A 24800-nucleotide genomic window follows, 5' to 3' on the forward strand; every position below is an offset into this window, starting at 1 on the left:
CGTTTCTGAAGAAGAGAAATTTGTTAACATCGAGTATAGATTTAAGTGTCAGGAAGTCGTTTCTGAAAGTATTTGTATGGAGTGTAGCCATGTATGGAAGTGAAACATGGACGATAACCAGTTTGGACAAGAAGAGAATAGAAGCTTTCGAAATGTGGTGCTACAGAAGAATGCTTAAGATTAGATGGGTAGATCACATAACTAATGAGGAAGTATTGAATAGGATTGGGGAGAAGAGAAGTTTGTGGCACAACTTGACTAGAAGAAGGGATCGGTTGGTAGGACATGTTCTGAGGCATCAAGGGATCACAAATTTAGCATTGGAGGGCAGCGTGGAGGGTAAAAATCGTAGAGGGAGACCAAGAAATCAATACACTAAGCAGATTCAGAAGGATGTAGGTTGCAGTAGGTACTGGGAGATGAAGAAGCTTGCACAGGATAGAGTAGCATGGAGAGCTGCATCAAACCAGTCTCAGGACTGAAGACCACAACAACAACATATCCCGAGGTAACATACCAGAAAAAGATACTCCTTCATGGCAAATGGGAAGCAGATGTCTTGAAGTCACTGGCCCAGGATTTGTTCCATGATTTGGCCAGGATCTGAGGCAACTGGAACTAAATTTTGTGATTTCAGCATGTGTCGCCTCATTCACACTGTAAATTGACCTGTTGGTTCCTGGTAAATTACCAGCAACTTTGGGAACACCCATCCATTTACTTATATAATAGGTTGTATGGTATAAGAATGAGCTATTGCATAGTGTAACACTTTACACTTGATATTGGTCAATTCACTTTGTAACTGGATTTGTTCTTGAGCACAAAATCACAAGTTGGTGGGAAAAATTAGTTGCGACTTTTGATAGTTCCGCATAGGGCGAGTAGGGGAAAGTGTAGTTGCCAGCGCGTCAGTGGCTGGCAATAAAGACACGCCTACCTTCCATTGAGAACGTTAGCGGCTGCCATGCAAACATTCTGTGGCAGTAAAGAAACAACAATAATGAACAGAACAGTTAAATCAATGATCTTTTATACCTACTCACAGTTGTGGCGTAAGTGGAGCGACCCCAAGGGAAGAATCGTCACTGTCCTCTTCTTCGGAACTGGTACTGGCGCCGACTGCATTACCAGCTCTTCAATCTGTTCTTCCAGCAGTTCTTCATCGAATCCACGTCTCCTCAGCTAACTTCTTCGTGTGGGTGACAACTCGAAACCAATCTTGAGGGATAACACTTGCAATGGCTTCTTTTGTCAGCGTTTCAACCTCGCTGAGCGTAAATTTCTTATTGTTTTCTGCCACACTATCTTTCACCTGCGCCCATATGTTCTCAATAGGATTTAAGTGTGCGTGATGTGGAGGAAGCCTGATTACATTATGCCCTTTATCGGTCGGCAGTTCGTCGACCTGATAGCTTGGAGTTTCTGGCTTGTAAAGTGCTACAAGTTCCATTAACTCTGCCTTATTCATGCCAGGTTCAACTTCATCCGATGGAACATTTCCTTGCAGACAGAGCTAAATATCCACTTTCCTCCACTGCATTGTCGTAGCTTTATCTATCACAACGGAGTGGTATAGCGCATTGTCCATTACTATTGTAGTATTTGGAGGAATATTCTACAGCAGAACATCAGAAAACCACTCCATGAAAACTTTGGCATTCATTTCCTTATGATAGTCGCCTTGCTTCCTGGAATGGAGCAGCAATAAACAGTTTGGACTGAAACCACGAGCAAAGCATGGAGGACGATTATCCTGTCGCCCTTTCCTATCGGTGCTTTCGTCGTTCCTTGTGCTGTGCAATCCGTCCACCCCTTTGTCAACCTGTGACACTCATTAACCCACGTCTCGTCCAACCACACAATGTCTTCGAATGAAACATTCCTCACTGCACGCAGATATCTGCCTCTCCACGCCATTATGTCGCTTCTCTCCACGATAAATGTCTGAGACGAAAACTTTTCGTGCCGTAAACCAAGCTCGTGTAAACAGTTTCGAAGTGACGACCTACTCCCATTGAACAGCCCTGCTTCTTTGAGGCTGGCAAGAAGTTTATTTAAGGTAGGACATTCCTTGTGCTGAGCCCCCATGTTTGTTACCTGTCTATCATAACATCGTTTCTGGCCTGGAGTTTCTAATAAAGAATGACCTGGTGTTGCTTCTTCACTCACGTCTTCCTTTCTTTCCTTCTCCTTTCCAATTCTCAGCACCATTGTTCGACGAATGTTAAGTGCAGCAGCTGTTCTGTCCACCACTCTTGAAACATCTAAATTTGGACCACCGTTATTACACTCGAGTTGAAAATAACTGTGTACAGAGCACACAAATTCACGACCTTGGTCTAGGATCGGAATTCCCTTTCCACAGCTCGCTATCTTCGCAGCCGGTGAACGTATTCTTGGATGACCTCTCTTACTGCGAATCTCGCGTTCAGCTATGTTGTACTGTTATTAACAACGCAATGCCAACACAAAAACACTCGTTACAACACCTGAGCACTGCAGAAAACTTAAAGGACAAAAAATAACACTTCACAAAGAGAGCTAACGATCGCAGAAGCAACTGAAGCGCGACACCACTTGGTACTGTTTACCCTCGGCATGGCAACACGGGCACTTTACCAACCATGTTGCCAAATTGATGGCAGTTAGTTAGTGACAGCCGGCTCGCCATTGGTGTTACCTGGGCAACGGCGTCACGTCCCCTCTGGCGAGCCAAACATCAAAAGTCGCAACTAATTTTAAACACACTACAATGAACAATACTTGTGATTGGAATAATAGCCTTGTAAATGCCCATCCATGATATATTGATACTTTGATTGATATATTGTTATTGATACTATGATAGGTCTATTTATATATAGCTAGACGCTCCATTTACCGGATCATAGGCATTTGCATGCATGTCCAAGTGTAGTATTGGGCTGAGTGCTTTAGCTGATCCTTTCACTTCCATCTCAGAATACTACTACTACTACTACAGGGTGATGACGTCCATCCTGTCAATGTTGAAGTCTGCGAGATGTGCAGGGATATGTGCAAAGGCACACATACCTTCCGTTGGTGGCGATGATTCTGACGAGGCTGAGAGGCAGATGAGGCAGGCCAGGCCAGTGGGAACAGTCTGGCCGTGGTGACGGTTCCTGACGATGCTGCTGCTGCTGCTGCTGTAGGCCTGACCCGGTAGCCTGAGGGGTGGTAGTTCCTTGCTTGACACGAAGACTTGGTGCTGGGGTGGCTGTGGCAGCGGCCCGGGGGGGGGGGGGGGGGGAAGGGGGCCGGGGGGTTGTGGCAGCTTCCCGCACGGCGACTAGCGGCGCTCTTGCTGGCGAAGCATACTGCAGAGGACCCCTTCTCAAAGTTATTTCGCTGCTCCCTGGTACCCGAGTCACTCCGTATTATGTGAATTGACCCCTGACGCACCTGCTGTAGAATAACAAAAAAAAAAGTTAAGTACAACGTTCTAGACATTACTTGCTGCTGCTGCTGCAAAGAAAGAAGGAACACTGATTATTTGTAAGTGGTGTGAGTAATTACCTTTCACGCTCTGGGTGTATGGCGTGAACATTTCATTGACACTGCCAGGTATCTCTACCACCCCTTCAGGAAGCTCATCCTCTAATAGGGCGAGGTCATGCTGCCTTTGCAGCTCTTCATCTATGGCCCATTCAGGAAGAAGAAAAACCTTCTATACTACAGACACGAACAAACGAACAAAGAAAATTAGAATTCTTTTTTTTTTTTCATTTACAGGACAGCTCTGCTGTATTGTAGTATTGTTGTCAAACAAAGACGAAACAATTTTTTTTTAATGATTGCATGGTGCCTGTTTCTTCGAAAGAACAGACACAAGCGAATCCTGCAGCTGTGAAATACTGTGTGTAAATGGAAGGGGGATCACTGCTATTAGTTGAAATGGGACATTAAGCAAATTCAGTGGCTGGGCGATAGATCTTTCGTCATTGCGGATGCGCAAAAGGCATCCGACCTGTGGGAATCTCTGAGTAGCGATTGGGAGTATAATGGACAGGGACTATTGGTAGGTGACGCTCGTTGGGTTCAAATGGTTCAAATGGCTCTGAGCACTATGCGACTTAATTTCTGAGGTCATCAGTCGCCTAGAACTTAGAACTACTTAAATCTAACTAACCTAAGGACATCACACACATCCATGCCCGAGGCAGGATTCGAACCTACGACCGTAGCGGTCGCTCGGTTCCAGTCTGTAGCGCCTAGAACCGCATGGCCACTCCGGCCGGCCGCTCGTTGGGAATGTGGATTAGCTGTGAGGCGTACTGACATAGTCTGTGTAGTTGCGATAATACTGTGTCCCGGATAGTACAGTCATTACCGCATTTGCTTAGCAAGCAGGAAATCCTGGGTTCGAATCCCAGTCCACTACACATTTTCGCTCGTTGCCACTGATTCCGCCTAATTATCCTGTTGCAGCTGATAGCAGTTATCCCTCTTCCATTTACATAATTTTTTTTAATTACGTAGCTATACTACATAGATATGTCTTTTTTTCCTATTCTATTGGCGCTGTGTATTCGCTGGTGGAGGCTGTTCCACAATGGGTGGCTGTTGCATTTTTTCAGCCTCCAGCATTGCCTCCAGCTCGAGCTTAATTTTCACCATGTGAGTTATAAAAAGTACAAGTATGAAATAAGAAATAACCACAATACAAAAAAAAATTACACTATTACTTCTACGACATTATTTGTTTAATACTCACATGGCAGCTCTAGTTTCAGGCTTTCCACAGGAGACGGGTCCTCAACAGGGAGAGTTTTCTGTGGCCAAGCCTCCTGATCCTCCTGGAATTGCGCTGTAAAACAAAAAAAAAAAAAAAAAAAAAAAAAAGAAACTGAATTACCGACGAGAATTTTTTAAGATACTAATTTTTCCCCAATTTCAACACCATAACCACATATTTACAAAACCAAGCTAATTACTTACGTGGCAGTTCATATTCTTCTTCTTCTACAATTCTATGTCATTTGTGGCTAACGTTGTGGAGAAGGCGAACCCGCCCTACAGTGTATAAAGCAACAGATAATATTGTTATTGAGACCAAGAACTTTGTACAGGGTGTTTCAAAAATGACCGGTATATTTGAAACGGCAATAAAAACTAAACGAGCAGCGATAGAAATACACCGTTTGTTGCAATATGCTTGGGACAACAGTACATTTTCAGGCGGACAAACTTTCGAAATTACAGTAGTTACAATTTTCAACAACAGATGGCGCTGCAAGTGATGTGAAAGATATAGAAGACAACGCAGTCTGTGGGTGCGCCATTCTGTACGTCGTCTTTCTCCTGTAAGCGTGTGCTGTTCACAACGTGCAAGTGTGCTGTAGACAACATGGTTTATTCCTTAGAACAGAGGATTTTTCTGGTGTTGGAATTCCACCGCCTAGAACACAGTGTTGTTGCAACAAGACGAAGTTTTCAACGGAGGTTTAATGTAACCAAAGGACCGAAAAGCGATACAATAAAGGATCTGTTTGAAAAATTTCAACGGACTGGGAACATGACGGATGAACGTGCTGGAAAGGTAGGGCGACCGCGTACGGCAACCACAGAGGACAACGCGCAGCTAGTGCAGCAGGTGATCCAACAGCGGCTTCGGGTTTCCATTCGCCGCGTTGCAGCTGTGGTCCAAATGACGCCAACGTCCATGTATCGTCTCATGCGCCAGAGTTTACACCTCTATCCATACAAAATTCAAACGCGGCAACCCCTCAGCGCCGCTACCATTGCTGCACGAGAGACATTCGCTAACGATATAGTGCACAGGATTGATGATGGCGATATGCATGTGGGCAGCATTTGGTTTACTGACGAAGCTTATTTTTACCTGGACGGCTTCGTCAATAAACAGAACTGGCGCATATGGGGAACCGAAAAGCCCCATGTTGCAGTCCCATCGTCCCTGCATCCTCAAAAAGTACTGGTCTGGGCCGCCATTTCTTCCAAAGGAATCATTGGCCCATTTTTCAGATCCGAAACGATTACTGCATCACGCTATCTGGACATTCTTCGTGAATTTGTGGCGGTACAAACTGCCTTAGACGACACTGCGAACACCTCGTGGTTTATGCAAGATGGTGCCCGGCCACATCGCACGGCCGACGTCTTTAATTTCCTGAATGAATATTTCGATGATCGTGTGATTGCTTTGGGCTATCCGAAACATACAGGAGGCGGCGTGGATTGGCCTCCCTATTCGCCAGACATGAACCCCTGTGACTTCTTTCTGTGGGGACACTTGAAAGACCAGGTGTACCGCCAGAATCCAGAAACAATTGAACAGCTGAAGCAGTACATCTCATCTGCATGTGAAGTCATTCCGCCAGACACGTTGTCAAAGATTTCGGGTAATTTCATTCAGAGACTACGCCATATTATTGCTACGCATGGTGGATATGTGGAAAATATCGTACTATAGAGTTTCCCAGACCGCAGCGCCATCTGTTGTTGAAAATTGTAACTACTGTAATTTCGAAACTTTGTCTGCCTGAAAATGTACTGTTGTCCCAAGCATATTGCAACAAACGGTGTATTTCTATCGCTGCTCGTTTAGTTTTTATTGCCGTTTCAAATATACCGGTCATTTTTGAAACACCCTGTATGTGCAAAAGTTATCCTGCATGGTCCATCATTCCACCACATTGGAGTGCTCGATGGCAACGTTGATGCTGGGCAAGACACTTCATCTTAAACAACAAACGGATTCACACACAACTAAAAGAACGACCACACTGGCGAACTGACGCTGGCAGAATGAGACTGGGAGTAGAGGGAAGAGGGTTTATACAGGGTGAAAAGTATTTAAACCGACAAACTATGGGAGGTTGTAGGGAACATCAAGACAAATATTTTTCCCTAATGTCATTTTTTCCTGTGAGGAATATTTAACCCGGTAGAGGAAGATTTCTCTGGCGGCAAATTAATTAAACCAACAAACACCTTTCCATTTTTTTATGACTAAGAGACAACACATTAACCCAACCCAATTTCAATTACATTAGATTTTCAAAAATGCCTCCATTGACACGTAAACAAAGATTACACCGTTGGATCATGTTCTATCTGACACGGGCAAAAACCCCAGGAGTATCCTGAATTGTTGCTGCTGCTGCTACTATCCGGGCAAACAGATCCTCTTCTGATGCAACAGGAGTTGCGTAAACAAGGTTGCGCATCTCTCACCACACAAAAAAGTCCAGAGGGGACATATCTGGGTATCGAGCAGTCCATGACACAGGACCACCTCTGCCAGTCCACGTTTCTGGGAACCGTCGGTCCAGAAATCGACTCACACGATCAGTGAAATGTGCCGGCGCCCCGTCATGTTGGAACCACATACGTTGTCTTGTAAGGAGCGGGACGTCTTCCAGCAATTCTGACAATGCTTTGGCGAGAAAATTGTAATAGCGCCTGCCATTTAATGGCCTAGGTAGCAGATAAGGGCCAATTAAACAGTCGCCAACAACGGCAACCCACACATTAACGAAGAACCGCACTTGACGAGTGCTAGTAATTTTGGCATGTGGGTTATCCTCACTCTAAACATGCGAATTGTGCATGTTGAAGACTCCATCACGCCCGAACGTTGTTTCATCGGTAAACAACACAGAGGATGGAAATGTAGGATGCATTTCACACTGTTCCAGGTACCACTGCGAAAATTGTGCTCTGGTTGGATTATCAACTGGTTCCAGGTTGTGGACACGCTGCAAGTGAAATGGAAGTAACAATTGCTCTCAAAGGACTGTTCTTACATTCATCTGATTCATCCCCATGTCACGTGCAATTGCACGAGTGCTTATTGAAGGATCCCGCTTCACTTGCTGCAAGACAGCTTCCTCAAATTGCAGCGTTCTTACCGTTCGACGGTGTCCCTGTCCAAGTAATCTGCTAAATGACCCGGTCTCACGCAGACGTTGGTACACAGCAGCAAAGGTCGTATGATGCGGGATACGGTGATTAGGATAATGTTGATAAACCCGCTGTGCAGCTCGTCTGGTGTGGTGCGCTACGTAGTACGCACCAACCATGTCAGTGTACTCACTCCAGGTGTATCGCTCCATTAGTAAACAGAGGCAATGCACTACTACACTGGTGGTCAGCAGTTGCTTACAACTGAAGAGCGTAATACGCCCTCTAACAACTGAAGATTGTAATACGGCCTCTAACAACTGAAGAGCGTAATGCAGCCTCCACCGGTTTAAATAATCCTCCTAGGAAAAAATGACGTTAGGGAAACATTTGTTTTGATGTCCCCTACAACCTCCCAGAGTTTGTCGGTTTAAATACTTTTCACCCTGTATAGACACACTAATTTGACAGGAACCAAAGAGGAGGGGCGGTTGATGGGAAGTCGTGAACAGCATTTTCAGGAGCCAATAGGAATATAGCAATCCATCCCCACCTACCGATGAATGCTGTTATGAGCAAACAGGACAAGTAGGTGCTGTCTGCCTCGTGGATTTGGCGGGGGAACCCCGCTTTAGGTCGGCACTTCACTCTGTGGCGAATTGTGGCCACTGACGGACGCACCGTCCCTTTGCGGGTTCCGAGTTACGACTGTGCCTCATGTAGCAAACTACTGTGATAGTCGAAGAAACAATATTTATTGCGTGATCTAGGATCGTCTTCAGAGTTTCGATGTAGTGTATTTGCGCTTATTTACTTTAGTTTCAATTTACAAACAATATTCCCCCCGGGATCTTTTTTCGAGTGTGTTTTGCCGTAATGTATTTCCATTCCACATGTGCGTGGGAAGACAGTGCAGAGTTTTGTGTGCGAGTATATTTGAAACAAATTGTTTAAAACAATATCTGCAAATGTATTCAGGCGTTAAACACTTTACCTAATTTGTTTATGCACGCAAATATTCCATGATAAGGGAGGAAGACTAAGAGATTTCAAAAGTGTACCATAACTTTTTTTAGAATCTGTGTTCAAGCGTGGCAGTACACACTGCAAAATTGAAGCAAGCTGCTGTGCAGCGATCTTTTTGAATGTGTATTTACAGACATATTCAACACGATTTACTAACTCCTGAAGCAGCTCGTGCTCAAAATGAAGGGTATTTCTGACAAAAGCGCACGAACTGTCTCAGGGACCCTTTCATAAGTGCTTCGCGATCTTTTTAGAGTCTGTATTCAGGGGTGGCGATGGTGGCATTCCTCAGAATAAAACGTGTAATTACATCACAAATTGTTTACATATTCTAGCGTCATATGCAAAGCTCTCTCTCTCTCCCTTTGTGTAGTGATACAGTTAGTTCTTGTGACATCTTCGAGTTATGTATGTGACATATTCCGTGCATTGCTTGAACACCAGATGTAATAACTCCCGAAGCAGTTCGTGTTCAACGACAAGTTGTATGCGTGCTCTGGGGATGGGAAGGAGCCTGCAGGTATTTCCAGTGCGACAGGAAGAATGTCGCGACCCCTGCATCTACCGCATGGCGGTATCGTGAATCCAGCCCATTGCCTCTCTTCCAGTGGGGCATGGAGGCTCTGGGGTGAACGCCATGCCACTTGTGCTTCGGAGACTAGACTTTTATCGAATGACCTACAGCATTTATCAGCATGAGTTGAGATATTTAACTTAGCCCCATCCTGCTGTATCTTCATTATTTGATGAAGCGTATTCGTCTTTAACAAATATAATTAATTTCCAAGCATCGTGCAGGTGGCTATCGACATAATCCTCACCTGCATGATTACAGCTGATATATCCCTTAACTCCTCGTTCTCCAGAACAGACATCTCATCCATTGAACAAAGTAAACAATTACATCTGTCCTCCCAGTCCAGCAGCTAGACACAGACTGAGACCTTTTTCCCGCCATTTTTTCCACAGAACTCCATCTTGGATTACTTCACGAGACAGAGGAGGCAGAGGGCCAAAAGTGCCTCTGGTGGTGGCATTGTGAACTAGGTCAGCTGGACTCTGGACCTCATGGTGAACACACCAGATGAAGCTACTGTCTATGACAACTCAAATTGTTTAAATAAACAATGCACACACAATAAAGACTTACGTCCATCCTATCCAGCACCACAGTACAGATTAAGTCATTTCCCGCAATTTTCAGATGGGTGATGGGAGAGGAGGTTGGGGAGGGGAGGGGGAGGTCGGAGGGGATGGGGGGGGGGGGTTTAAGTTAGTTGAGGTACCCCAGTTGACCTACATTCTCACCAAAATTTGAACTTCCCATGATGATGTCACTGTGACACTGCCACATCTATGGCCGCCATCGTGGATCAGCCATCTTGAATAAATTTAGCAACAATGCAGAGTGGAGCCATGCCCACTTTGCACTACTACTCAGAGCCTCCAAGCCTATTATGATCTCCCCTCATCTCTATTATTTCTTTTTTTTTTTAATTTCCACTACCTCCTGTCCCTTTTACTCCCACTGCCTCTATCTGCATCCATACCAGCATCTTTCTCTTTCAGTGCTACTGTCGTATCATAAAAATGTTATTGGAAATATTTTACTGAATTTGTAGTCTTACTTGCCTTATATACTTATGGGTATTCATTTTAAGTACTTTTCAGGCACATTACGACTTTTTGTAGCCCATACTTTGTCACTGGAGTACGACTCTGGGCATATTTGTATAGGCATGATGTGCCCTTTATAAAGAGACAGCACATCATAAAGTTTTATTGGTGAAAAAATGTTGAAAAGTTTTATTGGTGAAAAAATGTTGACTAAAAACATAGTTTGGTGATCTCAGAAACTTTGCGAAGATCCTACAATCCTTGCCCCGTGTTCACTACTTCAGTTAAAGTTACGTTTACGCCTCAGATCGCCATTTAGGTGCTTATTTTACGTGCATCTATCTTTGAACCTATGGTATCGGAAAAAGTTTCGAGGTCCTCCGGGAACATCATTTTGAGTACATATGGTAAACATTTCGACGATTTGCCATGAATATAAATTATAGAAGTGGCCATACTCACAAATGATATTTTTGGTGCCCAAAAATCATGGTTTTTCGTGTGTATCTTGATAAATGATACAGATTTTCGAAAACGGAAAAATGAAGTTTCTACAGGAATGTCTAACGAATATACAGTTAAAATTTGAGCTCTTTTCAATGACTGTTTATTTAGATAAATGCGGCCCACAGCGCAAAAACGGCTAAAAACAGGTTTTTGCAGTTTCCTGCGTAAGTACAGTAACTTTGAACATCTGGATCTCAGTAACGGATAATGACAACGGGAAAGTTTCGAAGTTCCCAGAGAATATCATCTTATTAACGTATGGCAAAAACTTAGACTATCTGTTATGAATAAAAATTGCAGAAGTGGCCATTCTCACAACTAGGACTTCTCGGTTTTGCGGTTTGCTTAGGAACTACTAACGAGCAAAGTCACTCCATGTCTACCCTAGACCACACGTAATGCAAAAGATCCGACCGATTTGCTCAATTTGTGCGGGTTGGAGGAAGCGTGTAAATTTTGATCCTGTAATGTAGGATAGGTATACAAATGGTGGCTTGGCCAAGAGCATCTGTAACTATTGATTTGCTATATGTGCCATCAAGAGCACCAGAGTTATGACCCTTCGAAAAATTTCTCGGACGCGGTTTCTGGTTTATCTTTGGTTTGTGGAAATCAGCGCAGTTATGCATACTACTTTCTTAAACTGCTATGCACTGTTGTCCAATGGTCTACAGAGAGCAGCTTACAAATGCTAATTTTGTCTCTGTATGTTATGATAGTGTATTCGGAAAAAACTCAAATTTTGAGAAGTAATTTTACAACTTATCTCGCACAAATCTAAGTAAAAATGCGGTGAAAAATAAAATACCGCAAATTTTGTTACTGAAAATGTAGTTGAAACAAAACTGTTTTGGAATTTTCTTTGCAACTGCTTGAAAATATTTTCCAACTGCTTGACTATAGCCTGAAGTGAGACAGATTATAGCTAATGCATAATTCGTAAATTGTTTCTTTTTACAATCTCTGATCAGAGATCCTACGAATCCTTCGAAGTTTCGGCTGACAGCAACAACAAAATTTACTAGTGACAATTTCTTGCATACCAGGGACTCTGACAGAATGTCATGCAAATGTGCACATTTCAGGTACTGTAAACAGACACTTATGGGTGTTCTTTCTTTGACTGCTCCTTTAACAACAGCTAGTAACATTGTGTACCGCTCGCTAGAAATGTTCTTTGTTAGACTTATTTTTCAACGTATTAAAAGATTGTTCCCTTTGAAGTGCATAACAGTCACTTGCTAAATTTAAGTGCAGTGATAGACATAAGCGGTTTGTTGCAGGGTTTATTAATGTCTTCGTGTCTTTTCTCAGGTGACTGAAGTTACTTGTTGCGTTGTGAAGGATTTTGTCGGTACTACAACAATCCAGAGAGATCCACTCTTTAAATTTCTCACTCGCATTGACGTTTCAGGGACGATGGAAACCAATTTCTCATTGGTATGGATATCGTTATGGGGAACAGTAAGACATCTTCTGTAGTTTTGTGGCTGTAGACCGAAAGTATTATTATTTCCTATATACTAGGCGGTGAAGTTTAGTTTCTGTGGCTTACTGTTCAGTGGTCGTAACTGTGATTCTCGCTTTGATGTGGAGCGAGTGCAACAGAATCAGAAGTAGCATCAGATGCGTCATATGGAGCCATAGAGGGACCAGAAATGTTCCCAGTACACATAAAATATTTATCAGGTACGACCAGCAGTATTTTAAGACTGTTCGCTGACGAATCTCTAATCTTCAGGAGAGTATTTCCACTAGACAATGAAAGCATTTTATTCAGAATTTCAACTTGGTGTGCTCACTGGCAGCAGTCTTTAAACGCGAATGAAAGCAAGGTGATATCTATTAAAAAAAGGAGAAACAAGCTGTTAGTATCTGACGAGTAAACCACCGAGAATCGAACTCCCTTGTATGAAACAGCTTCAAACTTCTGATCACTTCACAAATGAGTTAATGGATTAAAACATTTGACGTTAAGCATGTAAGGGATATAAGGCTCAGAAAAGGACTGAAACTATGGATAAAGTTTGTAGGAAGTCGCTAAGTGCTCTTATTCTCAAATACTGGATGAGTATAGTGTGGGTAGTTTGCCCTCCGTTTGACGCAGAATCTAGTTTTTCATAGATCTCAATGTTTATGATGTAATGTCTTCCGATCGAAGTGTCGTACAATGATATAATTTCGCTGGAATATTCGGTGATACATGTGTGGATGCTGTCTGGAAAACGTGTTGCGGAAAGAGTTAGAAATAAAGAAGTTATAAATTAAAATGTTATGCCTGATGCAATAGTTTTGTCGCATGAACAGCGAAAATTCGCTAATCGATAAACTTTTATCGTTTCTTAATTTCATTGGGGGTGTCAGCGAGGAAAAGTTTCGTAATGGCTTGAAATTATGTGTAAAGTTTGGTAGAAGTCACCAAGTACTCTCATTTTCAAATACTGTATGAATGAAGTCCAGGTATTTGGGCGCCGTCAACTACACTTCGTCAGGACATACAAGCAGTTTCTAACTGTAATACTTGCGTTACTATGTTAAGTCTTTAACATAATATTGCACCTATTAAAGAGTGGAATAGAACAGCAGTTTAAATTTTTAAATTAGGTCAAAATTTTTATAAAATATTGAAAACCAAAATTTTGTTTCTCCTGAAAATCGTCAATATGCAACTGGGACTGTGTGCCATGAAACGGGTTAGCCGTTTACTAATATAGATTGCAAGATGAATTATTGTTAACTTCAAGTGTAGTCTTAGAAAGCGGTGTAAAGTGGAAGGAACATGTGAAATTAATAGTAGGAAACGCTGGTGGGAGACAGATTTGTTGGAGGATTCTGCGAACATGCAGTGCAGATGCACCCCGTACGAGAAGCTATTGCGACTTATTCTAGTGTACTGTTCCAGCAAATACAGTGCTTATCAAGTACCCATAGCAGCAGACATCGTAGCAATTCAGAGTTGCGCTGCTGTTATTGTAACAGGTCCGAACAACGTATGAAAGTGTACAGTGGTGGCTACGGGCTTCGAATATAAAAGAGAATTTTTGGAAGAAACACTGTTGAGTAAACTTAGAGAAGCGGTATTCACTGTAGAATGTGCCATGGTACGTGAAAATCTAATAGGCAAGGCAGTCCTCGCTGACACGACACCATTGGCCAGAGTCCCAGGACGACACAGGAATGACAAGTTTTTTGCTAACCAGTGGTGGCGAATGTTACTTCTAGGAATATTTATCGCATCTATCAAAAAAATATTAAGCTTTTTGGCTCTGTTACATAAATATATGAGTGTCGTTTAAGTTGTGGTTCTTGAAATTTTCGCGGCTCAGTGAGTATTCCATTTCGGGCTTGCAGCCGGATGACTTCGACATCTTGCCACGATATTTCGTCTGATAACCACAGACTGTCTTAAGGCTGAATGGTTGCCAGCCGAAGTATCGTGGCAAGATGTTGACGTCAACCAGCTGCAAGCAAGAAACCTCATATAATATTGTTTTATTTGGTCAATCTGATCGTGTTAATAGCAACAGAGTAGAGAAATAAAACGAGACATCAAAATAGCGGAATGTAACACACGTTACGATGCTAGGCAGGAGAATTTAGTCTGAGGTTACGCAGCTTCCCAGTTATCTTGTTTATACATCGACCTTTTGGAAAGACAAGGAGTCAACTGACACTTGATTCGTTTCGCGTAAATTGATGTCAAAGCTTCACTAGCTCATTATTCACTTGTCTCTCGACCGACTGTATTGATTTTTAGGCTTCTGTATCTCTACCGGTAAAAGTAGAACCGTTATAAAATTGCTTTGCTGTTCGTCTGCCTGTCTGTCCAACTGCTAAGAACAGTTTTTTTCAGGAACAGGCAAATTTATCAAGTTGAAATTTGAGTCAAGTACTAAGGTCTACGATCCTTGACGTTGTGAAATATTTATGCCAGGAAGTCAATGCAATAAAAATATACGACCATGAGTGTCACAAATTTTGATACTCTCAAAGTCACTCATCAAAATCTGTAGAATACTTCCCATTGACCTAGAATCATGAAATTTGGCAAGAAGCAAGGTTAACCAGTACAAGTAAAGTAAAGACATCCGAAAATTGTTAAATTATAACTGTGTTACATAATAATATCTTTTTAGCATTAGAACTTACACTGCATTCATCATCCGTCAAGAGCATAACAGAAAAATATTCCTGCATGCAAACATAAAATGTAAGCTGTAGTCATGTTTCACTAAGCAAATAAAAAACATTTTTAAAAATCTTTTATATCTACATGTATAAACTGAGGTCCCCTGCTCGCTTCTTTTTATATGTCCGGGTTAGTCTCAGGGACTACTGCAGAGATTATGATAGGGCTCGGAATTACCGGGACCGATATGTTGCCAGTATCGAATATCGATAATAGGCTAATATCGTCGAGATTGTCGATTCCCGGGACAGATAAACTGTCTATATAAGTAATTAAATTTTTACGGTGCCCTCAGTGCCCGAGTGCTACTTGCACTTGGCCCATTATAGATTCGTGATAGTTAACGCATGTCACAATGAACTGTAAAGAACATTTTAAAAAACAACGTAATGGAAGTGCAACATACATAACTGTGTTACTCTTCCCCCTACCTCATCCTTTGTAAAACTGCTGCTTCAAACAAACAACCTCTGAAAACAACAAGAAATTTTTGTCTGGTCACGGTATTCAAGCTCTCATACATTTTCACGTGTCACTTACCTCTATACTTGTTGCTTCAGTCAATTTATAAAGTAAATTTCCTTTTTCTTGTTTATTTTTCTCCAAAAATTAACTATTTACATGGTAAATGTTTAAATCCTAACGTTTGTTAGGACGATAAAGTCTGATTAACGAGAACTTATAATTATTCAAATATTCGTGTTTATTTATTATTACTTACAAGAAAAATAATTCAGTTAATAAATGTATTATGGTCCATCTGTCAAACAGAACCGTGTCATCCCAACGAATCAAACAAAATGGTATTTATTGTAACTTCGGAGTTCTTTTAATTCGGCTATTTCTCCACAGTCTGCAGCCTCAGTATGTTTTACTTGTAACAGAAGTCAAATAGAACCTTATCACACTAACAAGTAATTTTCTTCGATTTTGTCAGTTGGAACCTTGTCTTTCTAAAGGGTTAATATGTTGTAAGGAGATCTATGTTCAAATTCAAATGGTTCAAATGGCTCTCAGCACTGTGGGACTTCGGAGGTCATCAGTCCCCTAGACTTAGAACTAATTAAACCTAACTATACTAAGGACATCACACACATCCATGCCTGAGGCAAGATTCGAACCTGCGACCGTAGCATCAGCGCGGTTCCAGACTGAAGCGCCTAGAACCGGTTACAAGGTCGGAGAAAATCTATGTCCTCGCGTTCAGGAAAATTACACGTATTTCGTTCATTTTTTGTAACCTAGATTATTTATGATTAATATCCTCTCTCCCATTAACTTTTTGCACTTCGACATCCTTTCAAGGTGCAAAGTGCGAAGTATACTCTTAAATTCCACATTGCACTCATCTACTTAGGTAATGGAGATGTCAGACTTCGTTCAGCAATCACAGTGATCGAATCGTCTCCAGAATGAATTTTCACTCTGCAGCGAAGTATGTGCTGATTTGGAACTTCCTGGCAGATTAGACTTTGCGCCGGGCCGGAAATATATTCTTTTCGTGGCAAATTTTCTGTCGAGTAAGCTATTTAGGAGCGACTCACGACCCACCTTCAGAACTTTACTGCAGCCAGTATCTCTTTTAATATTCAAAACTTCACACAAGTTCTCTTACTATCGATTTAGCCATGACCTGCGATTTTTTTGCATTCGGCTGTTTAATCTTTCAGACTGTTAATGTTTTTGTATTTGAATTCATTGTAACCTGCCACGTTTTGTTGCAAGCGTAACATGAACTAATTTCTTAATTAGTGCCTACTTTGTCACACAGTTGTCTGAAATTCGCCCATCCGTGGCTGTGGAATAGTTCTGTTGCCTCCATCGTGTATGCCCGTTAGGGACCATGTGAATAAGGAAACAGAAATTCGGGCGCGTATGGAATCACACAAAGCCTTCCACGGCGGTATTACTGAAGAATGGGATACAAACCGTCGGCTTTGATCAGTGACGTCAGAAGTTACCACAGAAGATGTGTTGCACAGATCTAACAGCAAAGACGAATGTACAAAGGAACGCAGGACAGAGAAGGCAGATGGTAGACTTATATATTTCGAAGATAATGTTAAGTACAGGGTGATTATAATTAAAGTTGAACTTTTAAACCGCTGTAGAAATAACACCACTGGTCAGAATGACATTCTTTTTTTTTTTTCTTTATTGTGATTTTGCACCTCATACAAGGTGGGCTGGCAGCGGAAAATTTTACTCCGCTCTTCAGCCATAAGCAGTACAATAAAAGAGAAAAGTAAGACAGAAAAGTAGCAGACTGGTGGTTAAAAAACAGTAGATACAATAATAATTAAAAAACATGAAGCCGGTCACACTCGACGAACAAACAAGAAAACTGTTGGCACTGTGCACAAACACTGACGAGTTAGACGACACATGCGAACGAAGGAGCGTGGGCGGCGAAAAACACTGATTCACAAACACGACGGCACAGACACTAAACCGAGGGCGATGATCTCCGGCGCGCGAATGCGAGTCCGGGGACCTGCCAAGAGAGGAGGAAGAGGAGGGGGAGTGGGAGAGCGATAGGGGAGAGCAGAGGTGCCACGGGCAGGGGAGAGAGGGAGGAGAGAGGAAGGGGGAGGGGAAGCCCGGGGGTAGAGGGGTGGAGGGAGGGGGACGGGGGACGGGGGAAAAGGAAAGAGAAGGGAAGGGAAGAGAAGGGAGGGAGGGTGCCTAAAGGAAAGGACACCGGAAGTGGGGGGTGGGGCAGGGTCAAAGTTGATAGGAGGGGTAGATGGAGGGGAGGAGGACATCATCAGGGAGGGGGAGCTGGCGGAAGCCACCTTGGGAGAGGGTAAGGAGGGTGGAGAGATGGAGATCGGGTGGGACGTGGGAATCAGAATGACATCAAATTGCAATGGAATATTATCGAAGAAGGGGTAAAACGTATGGCAGAAGAAAAATAAATAGTTACAAAAAGTAACAATAGCTGGCTCTTTAAGCATCGTAATTTAGTAGTGGTCGACTACAAATGACAAATGAATCATACAACAATGCCTAATGTGTACTTTAGATGTTAAACAAACTGTACTACTCAGTGTGCATGACTGTACATGTGTTAGTTACGTTAAGTCCATCCGCCACGGCAAGGTCGTATTACATCGGCTGGATAAAATTGGTTTTTAATTGCGGAACAAACATTGTGCCACGAGACGGAACTGACCAGCCAAAATAGCCACGTAATCCTTGACAGCAATACGACTGTGTGCAGTAGCCAAGGGGCCCGTGGAATATCAAGATACGGTTGCTCAAATCATCACCGAATCCCCTCCATGTTTCATTCTTGGTACATGAACTCGACCAGAAGTTGGAAACAGTGTGTAACAAGACTCATCCGACGAAATTATTTTCTTTCATTCCTCCATAGTCCAAGTTTTATAGCTTCAGCACCTCGTTTTCCAGTTACGGGCATTTCCATCATTCATGAGTAGTTTTCAAATTACAGCTCGTCGTGCAGTTACCTGTTTATAGTGCTCTCTTCGTGTTGTTTTGTTGCTGACAGGGTTCTCGAGGGCGACATTCAGTTCTGCAGTGACTTATCCAACTGTTGTCCTCTTACTTTTTGTTACAACCCTCTTCCATGATCGTCTGTCACGATCACTCAACGCACACTTTCGTCCGCGTTGTGACTTAGTGGATTATGCTTTCCTGCTTTCCTTATATGCGCCATAAAGCTTCGATCCGGTGCCTCTTGAAACGCCAAACACTTCGGCTGCCTTGGTTACGAAAGAACTCACCATACGACCACCTACAATTCGCCCACGTTCGAATTCACTTAGCTCCGACATAATGCTTTCACAATTACACAGTGGCGTTATTTCTATAGCGTTTTGAAAGTTTAACTTTAATTATAATCAACGAGGCTTATTTAGCAAACACTGATAAACGCCCGATCACAAATTAAATTTTTAGGAGAACTGTCAGAGCCGTTTGAAATTAAAACAAGTTTGAGACAAGGAGACAGTCTCTCTCCTATCTTGTTCAACTGTGTTTTAGAAAAAGTTATCAGGGAATAGTGAAAAGAAATGAGTTAGTTCAACTTTCCTTAGCTACGGAACAACTCACCATACGACCACCTACAATTCGCCCACGTTCGAATTCACTTAGCTCCGACATAATACATTCACAATTACACAGAACACTGTACTGACCACGACTAACTCTTGCAAGGTATAGAGAACTTTGCACAGGTGCCGTTCGTGGTCAAAAACAACAGCGCAACCTGCTGGCTTGGCTAGCATCCGCATTTATGTTCGAGCAAGTATTTATCGCGGTGTTTCTACATTTTGCCCAATCTCAGTATCATCATGAAACTTCCTGGCAGATTAAAACTGTGTGCCGGACCTAGACTCGAACTCGGGACCTTTGCCTTTCGCGGGCAAGTGCTCTACCAACTGAGCTACCCAAGCACGACGCACGCCCCGTCCTCACAGCTTTACATCTCGCCTCCTACCTTTCAAACTTTTCAGAAGCTCTCCTGCGAACCTTGCAGAACTAGCACTCCTGAAAGAAAGGATATTGCGGAGACATGACTTAGCCACAGCCTAGGGGATGTTTCCAGAATGAGATTTTCACTCTGCAGCGGATTGTGCGCTGATATGAAACTTCCTGGCAGATTAAAACTGTGTGCTGGACCGAGACTCGAACTCGGGATCTTTGCCTTTCGCGGGCAAGTGCTCTACGAACTGAGCTACCCAAGCACGACTCACGCCCTTCCTCACAGCCTTACTTCTGCCATATCTCGTCTCCTACCTTCCAAACTTTACAGAAACTCTATAGCGAACTAAGCAGAACTAACACACAGTTTTAATCTGCCAGGAAGTTTCATATCAGCGCACAATCCGCTGCAGAGTGAAAATCTCATTCTGGAAACATCCCCTAGGCTGTGGCTAAGCCATGTCTTCGCAATATCCTTTCTTTCAGGAGTGCTAGATCTGCAAGGTTCGCAGGAGAGCTTCTGTAAAGTTTGGAAGATAGGAGACGAGGTACTGGCAGAAGTAAAGCTGTAAGGACGGGGCGTGAGTCGTGCGTAGGTAGCTCAGTTGGTAGAGCACTTGCCCGCGAAAGGCAAAGGTCCCGAGTTCGAGTCTCGGTCCGGCACACAGTTTTAATCCGCCAGGAAGTTTCATATCAGTGCACACTCCGCTGCAGAGTGAAAATCTCATTCCAGTATCATCATGTCTGCGCTATGCTTAGGAGAAATCGTTTTACAGGACTGTGCGGCATATCGTGTCGGTGGATACGACGCCATACCTTGACCAGAATCCGGGCACCAGTGGCCTCCGAAGACCGACGCTGATATATCGCCAGAAAAACTACGCGGAGAACTATATAGAATGCATCCTGAAGGTCCTCGGCGACACCGTGGTTGGGAGTACTATAGTCGTGGGAGGGGACGGTAGGTACCTCTGCGAAGAGGTGGCCCAGAAGGTGATCAGGCAGTGTGCGGCGAATGGAGTGTACAAGGTGATCGCGGCGCACAACGCGCTGATGACGACGCCGGCGATATCTGCGGTGATCCGCAAGTACGGCGCGCTGGGCGGCTTCGTACTCACGGCCAGCCACAATCCTGCCGGCCTGCTTGGCGACTTCGGCATCAAGTTCAACGGCTCCAACGGCGGTCCGGCGCCGCTTCCCTTCACGAAAACTGTTCACATCACCTCGCGGCACATCAAGAGCTACAAGACCCTGAGCAACCTGACTGTCGATCTCTCAGACATTGCGACCCACTGGTTCAACGTCGAGGGACGAGAATTCCTAGTGCAGGTGATCGACTCGGTGGATGACTACGTGCAGCTGGTAAAGGATATATTTGATTTTCCTCATCTGAGCCGGCTGCTAACGGAAGGTCTTGGAGGAGAGCCTTTCCGCCTGCTCGTGGATTGCATGCACGGATCTAGTGGACCGTACGCGCGCAGAATATTCTGCGATGAAATGGGCGCGCCACCTGAGGTAAGTTGTACCTTCCGTAATTTCTTGTAAATTATTATACACTGACTTTCCTGACGCGAACAACCACTCAGTGATCAGTTAATAGTCGAAACCAAATTAAGAATGAATCTTTCTTGTTGTGTATGTCGATCTGCTGCCACGACAGATTGTATAAAATGCGCACTCTTGTAATTATAGTCCACCACAGCTACTTTTTAATCATTTTTTATTTACTGCTATCGAGATTGAACATGGCTCATTTTCAAGCTGCACCTGGATATAATCAAGCTATTATCAGTACATATACAGTAGCTACATAATTTTTTTACTTACGCTGTAAGATCATAAACACTTTTCGATTACAGTGCCGGAAAAATATCGCAACACCCAAAAATAATGACTGTAGTTCAAAAATGGTTTAAATGGCTCTAAGCACTGTGGGACTTAACATCTGAGGTCATCAGTCCCCTAGAACTTAGAACTACTTAAACCTAACTAACCTAAGGGCATCACACACATCCATGCCCGAGGTAGGATTCGAACCTGTGACCGTAGCGGTCGCGTGGTTCCAGACTGAAGCGCCTAGAACCGCTCCGGCACAGTGGCCGACATTAATGTTGTGGAACGAACTTTCGGGTATACATTTGTCTAGGTAAGATATTTAAGTGATTAACATTGCAAGGTCACAGGTTAGTGTAAGCGCGAGATAACTGAAAAGGTGAAATTCTGGTACATTAATAATCGGTGCAACTACCAGAAAGTTGACTGCAAGCGTGCAAATGTGCGTGCATTGTGTTTTACAGGTATAGGATGTCAGTTTGTGGGATGGAGTTCCACACCTGTTTCAATAGGTCGGTCAATACAGGGACGGTTAATGCTGGTTGTGGACGACGATGAAGTTGTCGTCCGATGATGTCTCATATGAGCTCTATTGGGAACAGATCTCGTGATCGAGCAGGACAAGGCAACATGTCGACACTCTGTAGAGCATGTTGAGTTACAACAAAGGTATGTGAGCGAACGTTATCCTGTTGAAAAAATACACCTGGACTGCTCTTCATGAATGACAGCGCTGTGGCTGAGCGGTTCTAGATGCTTCAGTCGGGAACCAAGCGGCTGCTATGGTCGCAGGTTCGAATCCTGCCTAGGGCATGGATGCGTATGATGTCCTTAGGTTAGTTCGGTTTAAGTAGTTCTAAGTCTAGGGGACTGATGACCTCAGATGTTAAGTCCCATAGTGCTCAGAGCCATTTTGACAGCGCAAAATGTCGAATAACCAGACTGACATACAAATTTGCGGTGTGGGTGTGTGGGATAACCAAGAGAGTTCTGTTGTCATAAGAAGTTGTACCCCAGATCATAACATCAAGTATATGTCCAGAGTCTCTAGCACGCAGACTGGTTGGTCGCAGGCCGTCCATTGGCCTCCTTCTAATCAGCACACGGCCGCCACTGACACCGAGGCAGAATCAGCTTTCACCAGAAAAGACAATAGACCTGCATCCTGCTCCAATGAGCCTCTCGCTTGACACCACTGAAGTCGCATATGGCGGTGGTTTGGGGTCAGTGGAGTGCACTGTAGGACGTCTGGCTCGGAGTTGTCCTTGAAGTAACCGATTTGTAACAGTTCGTTGTGTCACAGTGATGCCAACTGCTACTCACATTGCTGCTGCAGGTGCAGTACTATGCGCCAGAGCCATACACCGAACACAATAGCCTGACAACTCGGTAGTGCCACATGGTCGTCCGGAACCCAGTCTTCTTGCAACCGTACATTCTCGTGAACATTGCTGTCAGTAATCATGTACAATGGCTGCATTCCTCCCAAGTATTCATGCAGTATCGCAGAAGGAACATCCAGCTCCTCGTAGTCCTGTTACACGAACTCGTTCAAACGCATTGAGGTGTTGATAATGGCGGTTTTGTCGCCTTGAAGGTAATCTTGAATAACATCCACTCACCGCGCTCAATCTGAAAGATAATTAACGCTCATGACCATTACAAAAAAATGGTTCAAATCGCTCTGAGCACTATGGTACTTAACATCTGAGGTCATCAGTCGCCTAGAACCTAGAACTACTTAAACCTAACTAACCTAAGGACATCACACACATATATGCCCGAGGCAGGATTCGAACCTGCGACCGTAGCGGTCGCGCGGTTCGAGACTGTAGCGCCTAGAACCGCTCGGCCACTCCAGCCGGCATGACCATTACAACATGAATTTAATGCAAACTTGATGTGCTTCCTGATAGAGGCGCTACTAGCGCCACTCTTCTACGACTGGCGCGAAATTTGACTAGACAGCATATTTCAGATGTAGAAATACGTCTAGTAACTTTCGTTTATGTCGCAATCTTCTTCTTATTGTTGCAATTTTTTTCTGTCAGTGTATTTATGTATAACAGGTGTGGTTTGCTATGAGTTTGCTCATGGAGGTAAAAATAAGGGGAGATGGCGCTGCAGACTTACGCTGTACGTTGTTTTCAAGCCGGTGCCGCCGTGTTAACATGCCACAAAACTTTAGCAGACTATTGTTTACAAGAAGAATACGACTGCTTTTTGTTCGTAGTTTCTGTCGTGTACACACGATGGTTGTTTTAAATAGTAAATATTCAGTGCTTACCTTAATAACGTAGTGTCAGGACAGCATTTTAAAACGTTTTTTTAGTCTTCAATGTGTATTAGATCAACTAATACGACGCATTTGCCATAGTAAATGTATTTTTTTGTTTATACTTTTCAGATAACCAAGAAGAGAAGTGTGTGATCTGAAAAGTATGCTTTCGTAATCCCTTTAAATGCTCTTTTAATGTATTTGCTACTGAAACTCTTCCGAAAGCAGTGCTTGTTTGCTTACTGGTACTGATCCTTATTCATTACATTTTAAACTTTCAAATCATACGCACAACATTTTTATATGCATTTACGTCACATTCCTTCACGATATAATGTCATATATCAGTAACACATAGGTGGAGGGAGAAAACTGCTTATGGAAGAAGCTGCATTTAGCCAGGTGGACAAAAAGACCAAGGAAATGACTGCACTGTCAAACTGCTAAACTGACACAATTTAAACTCACTCGTGTTTTTTGACATTTTTTTCGCTAGAACATGGCCGGCCAATATAAATTTCCACAAATGCATATATAGAAATGTAAGGATGTAGAGGCTTATCTCACGAGGGGTAAGATAGATACTGCCTACAGGAAAATTAAAGAGACCTTTGGAGAAAAGAGAACCACTTGCATGATTATCAAGAGCTCAGATGGAAACCCAGTTCTAAGCAAAGAAGGGAAAGCAGAAAGGTGGAAGGAGTATATAGAGGGTCTATACAGGGGCGATGTTCTTGATGACAATATTATGGAAATGGAAGAGGTGGTAGATGAAGTTCAAATGGGGGACATGATACTGCGTGAAGAGTTTGACAGAGCACTGAAAGACCTAAGTCGAAACAAGGCCCCGGGAGTAGACAACATTCCATTAGAACTACTGACAGCCTTGGGAGAGCCAGTCCTGACACAACTCTACCATCTGGGGAGCAAGATGTATGAGACAGGCGAAATACCCTCAAGCTTGAAGAAGAATATAATAATTCCAATCCCAAAGAAAGCAGGTGATGACAG

General features: G+C 43.3%; 1 protein-coding gene across 1 annotated transcript in view; it reads left to right on the top strand.

The window, feature by feature from the left end:
• Positions 1-24800, top strand: part of LOC126176349 (phosphoglucomutase-like) — a 166079-nt gene that overhangs the window by 51703 nt on the left and 89576 nt on the right. The window contains exon 2 of the mRNA XM_049923502.1: positions 20455-21193. Coding sequence (XP_049779459.1) covers positions 20455-21193 — 739 coding nt within the window. The remainder of the gene's footprint in view (positions 1-20454; positions 21194-24800) is intronic.

Source organism: Schistocerca cancellata, chromosome 3, assembly GCF_023864275.1.
Source record: "Schistocerca cancellata isolate TAMUIC-IGC-003103 chromosome 3, iqSchCanc2.1, whole genome shotgun sequence".
Lineage (NCBI taxonomy): Eukaryota > Metazoa > Arthropoda > Insecta > Orthoptera > Acrididae > Schistocerca > Schistocerca cancellata.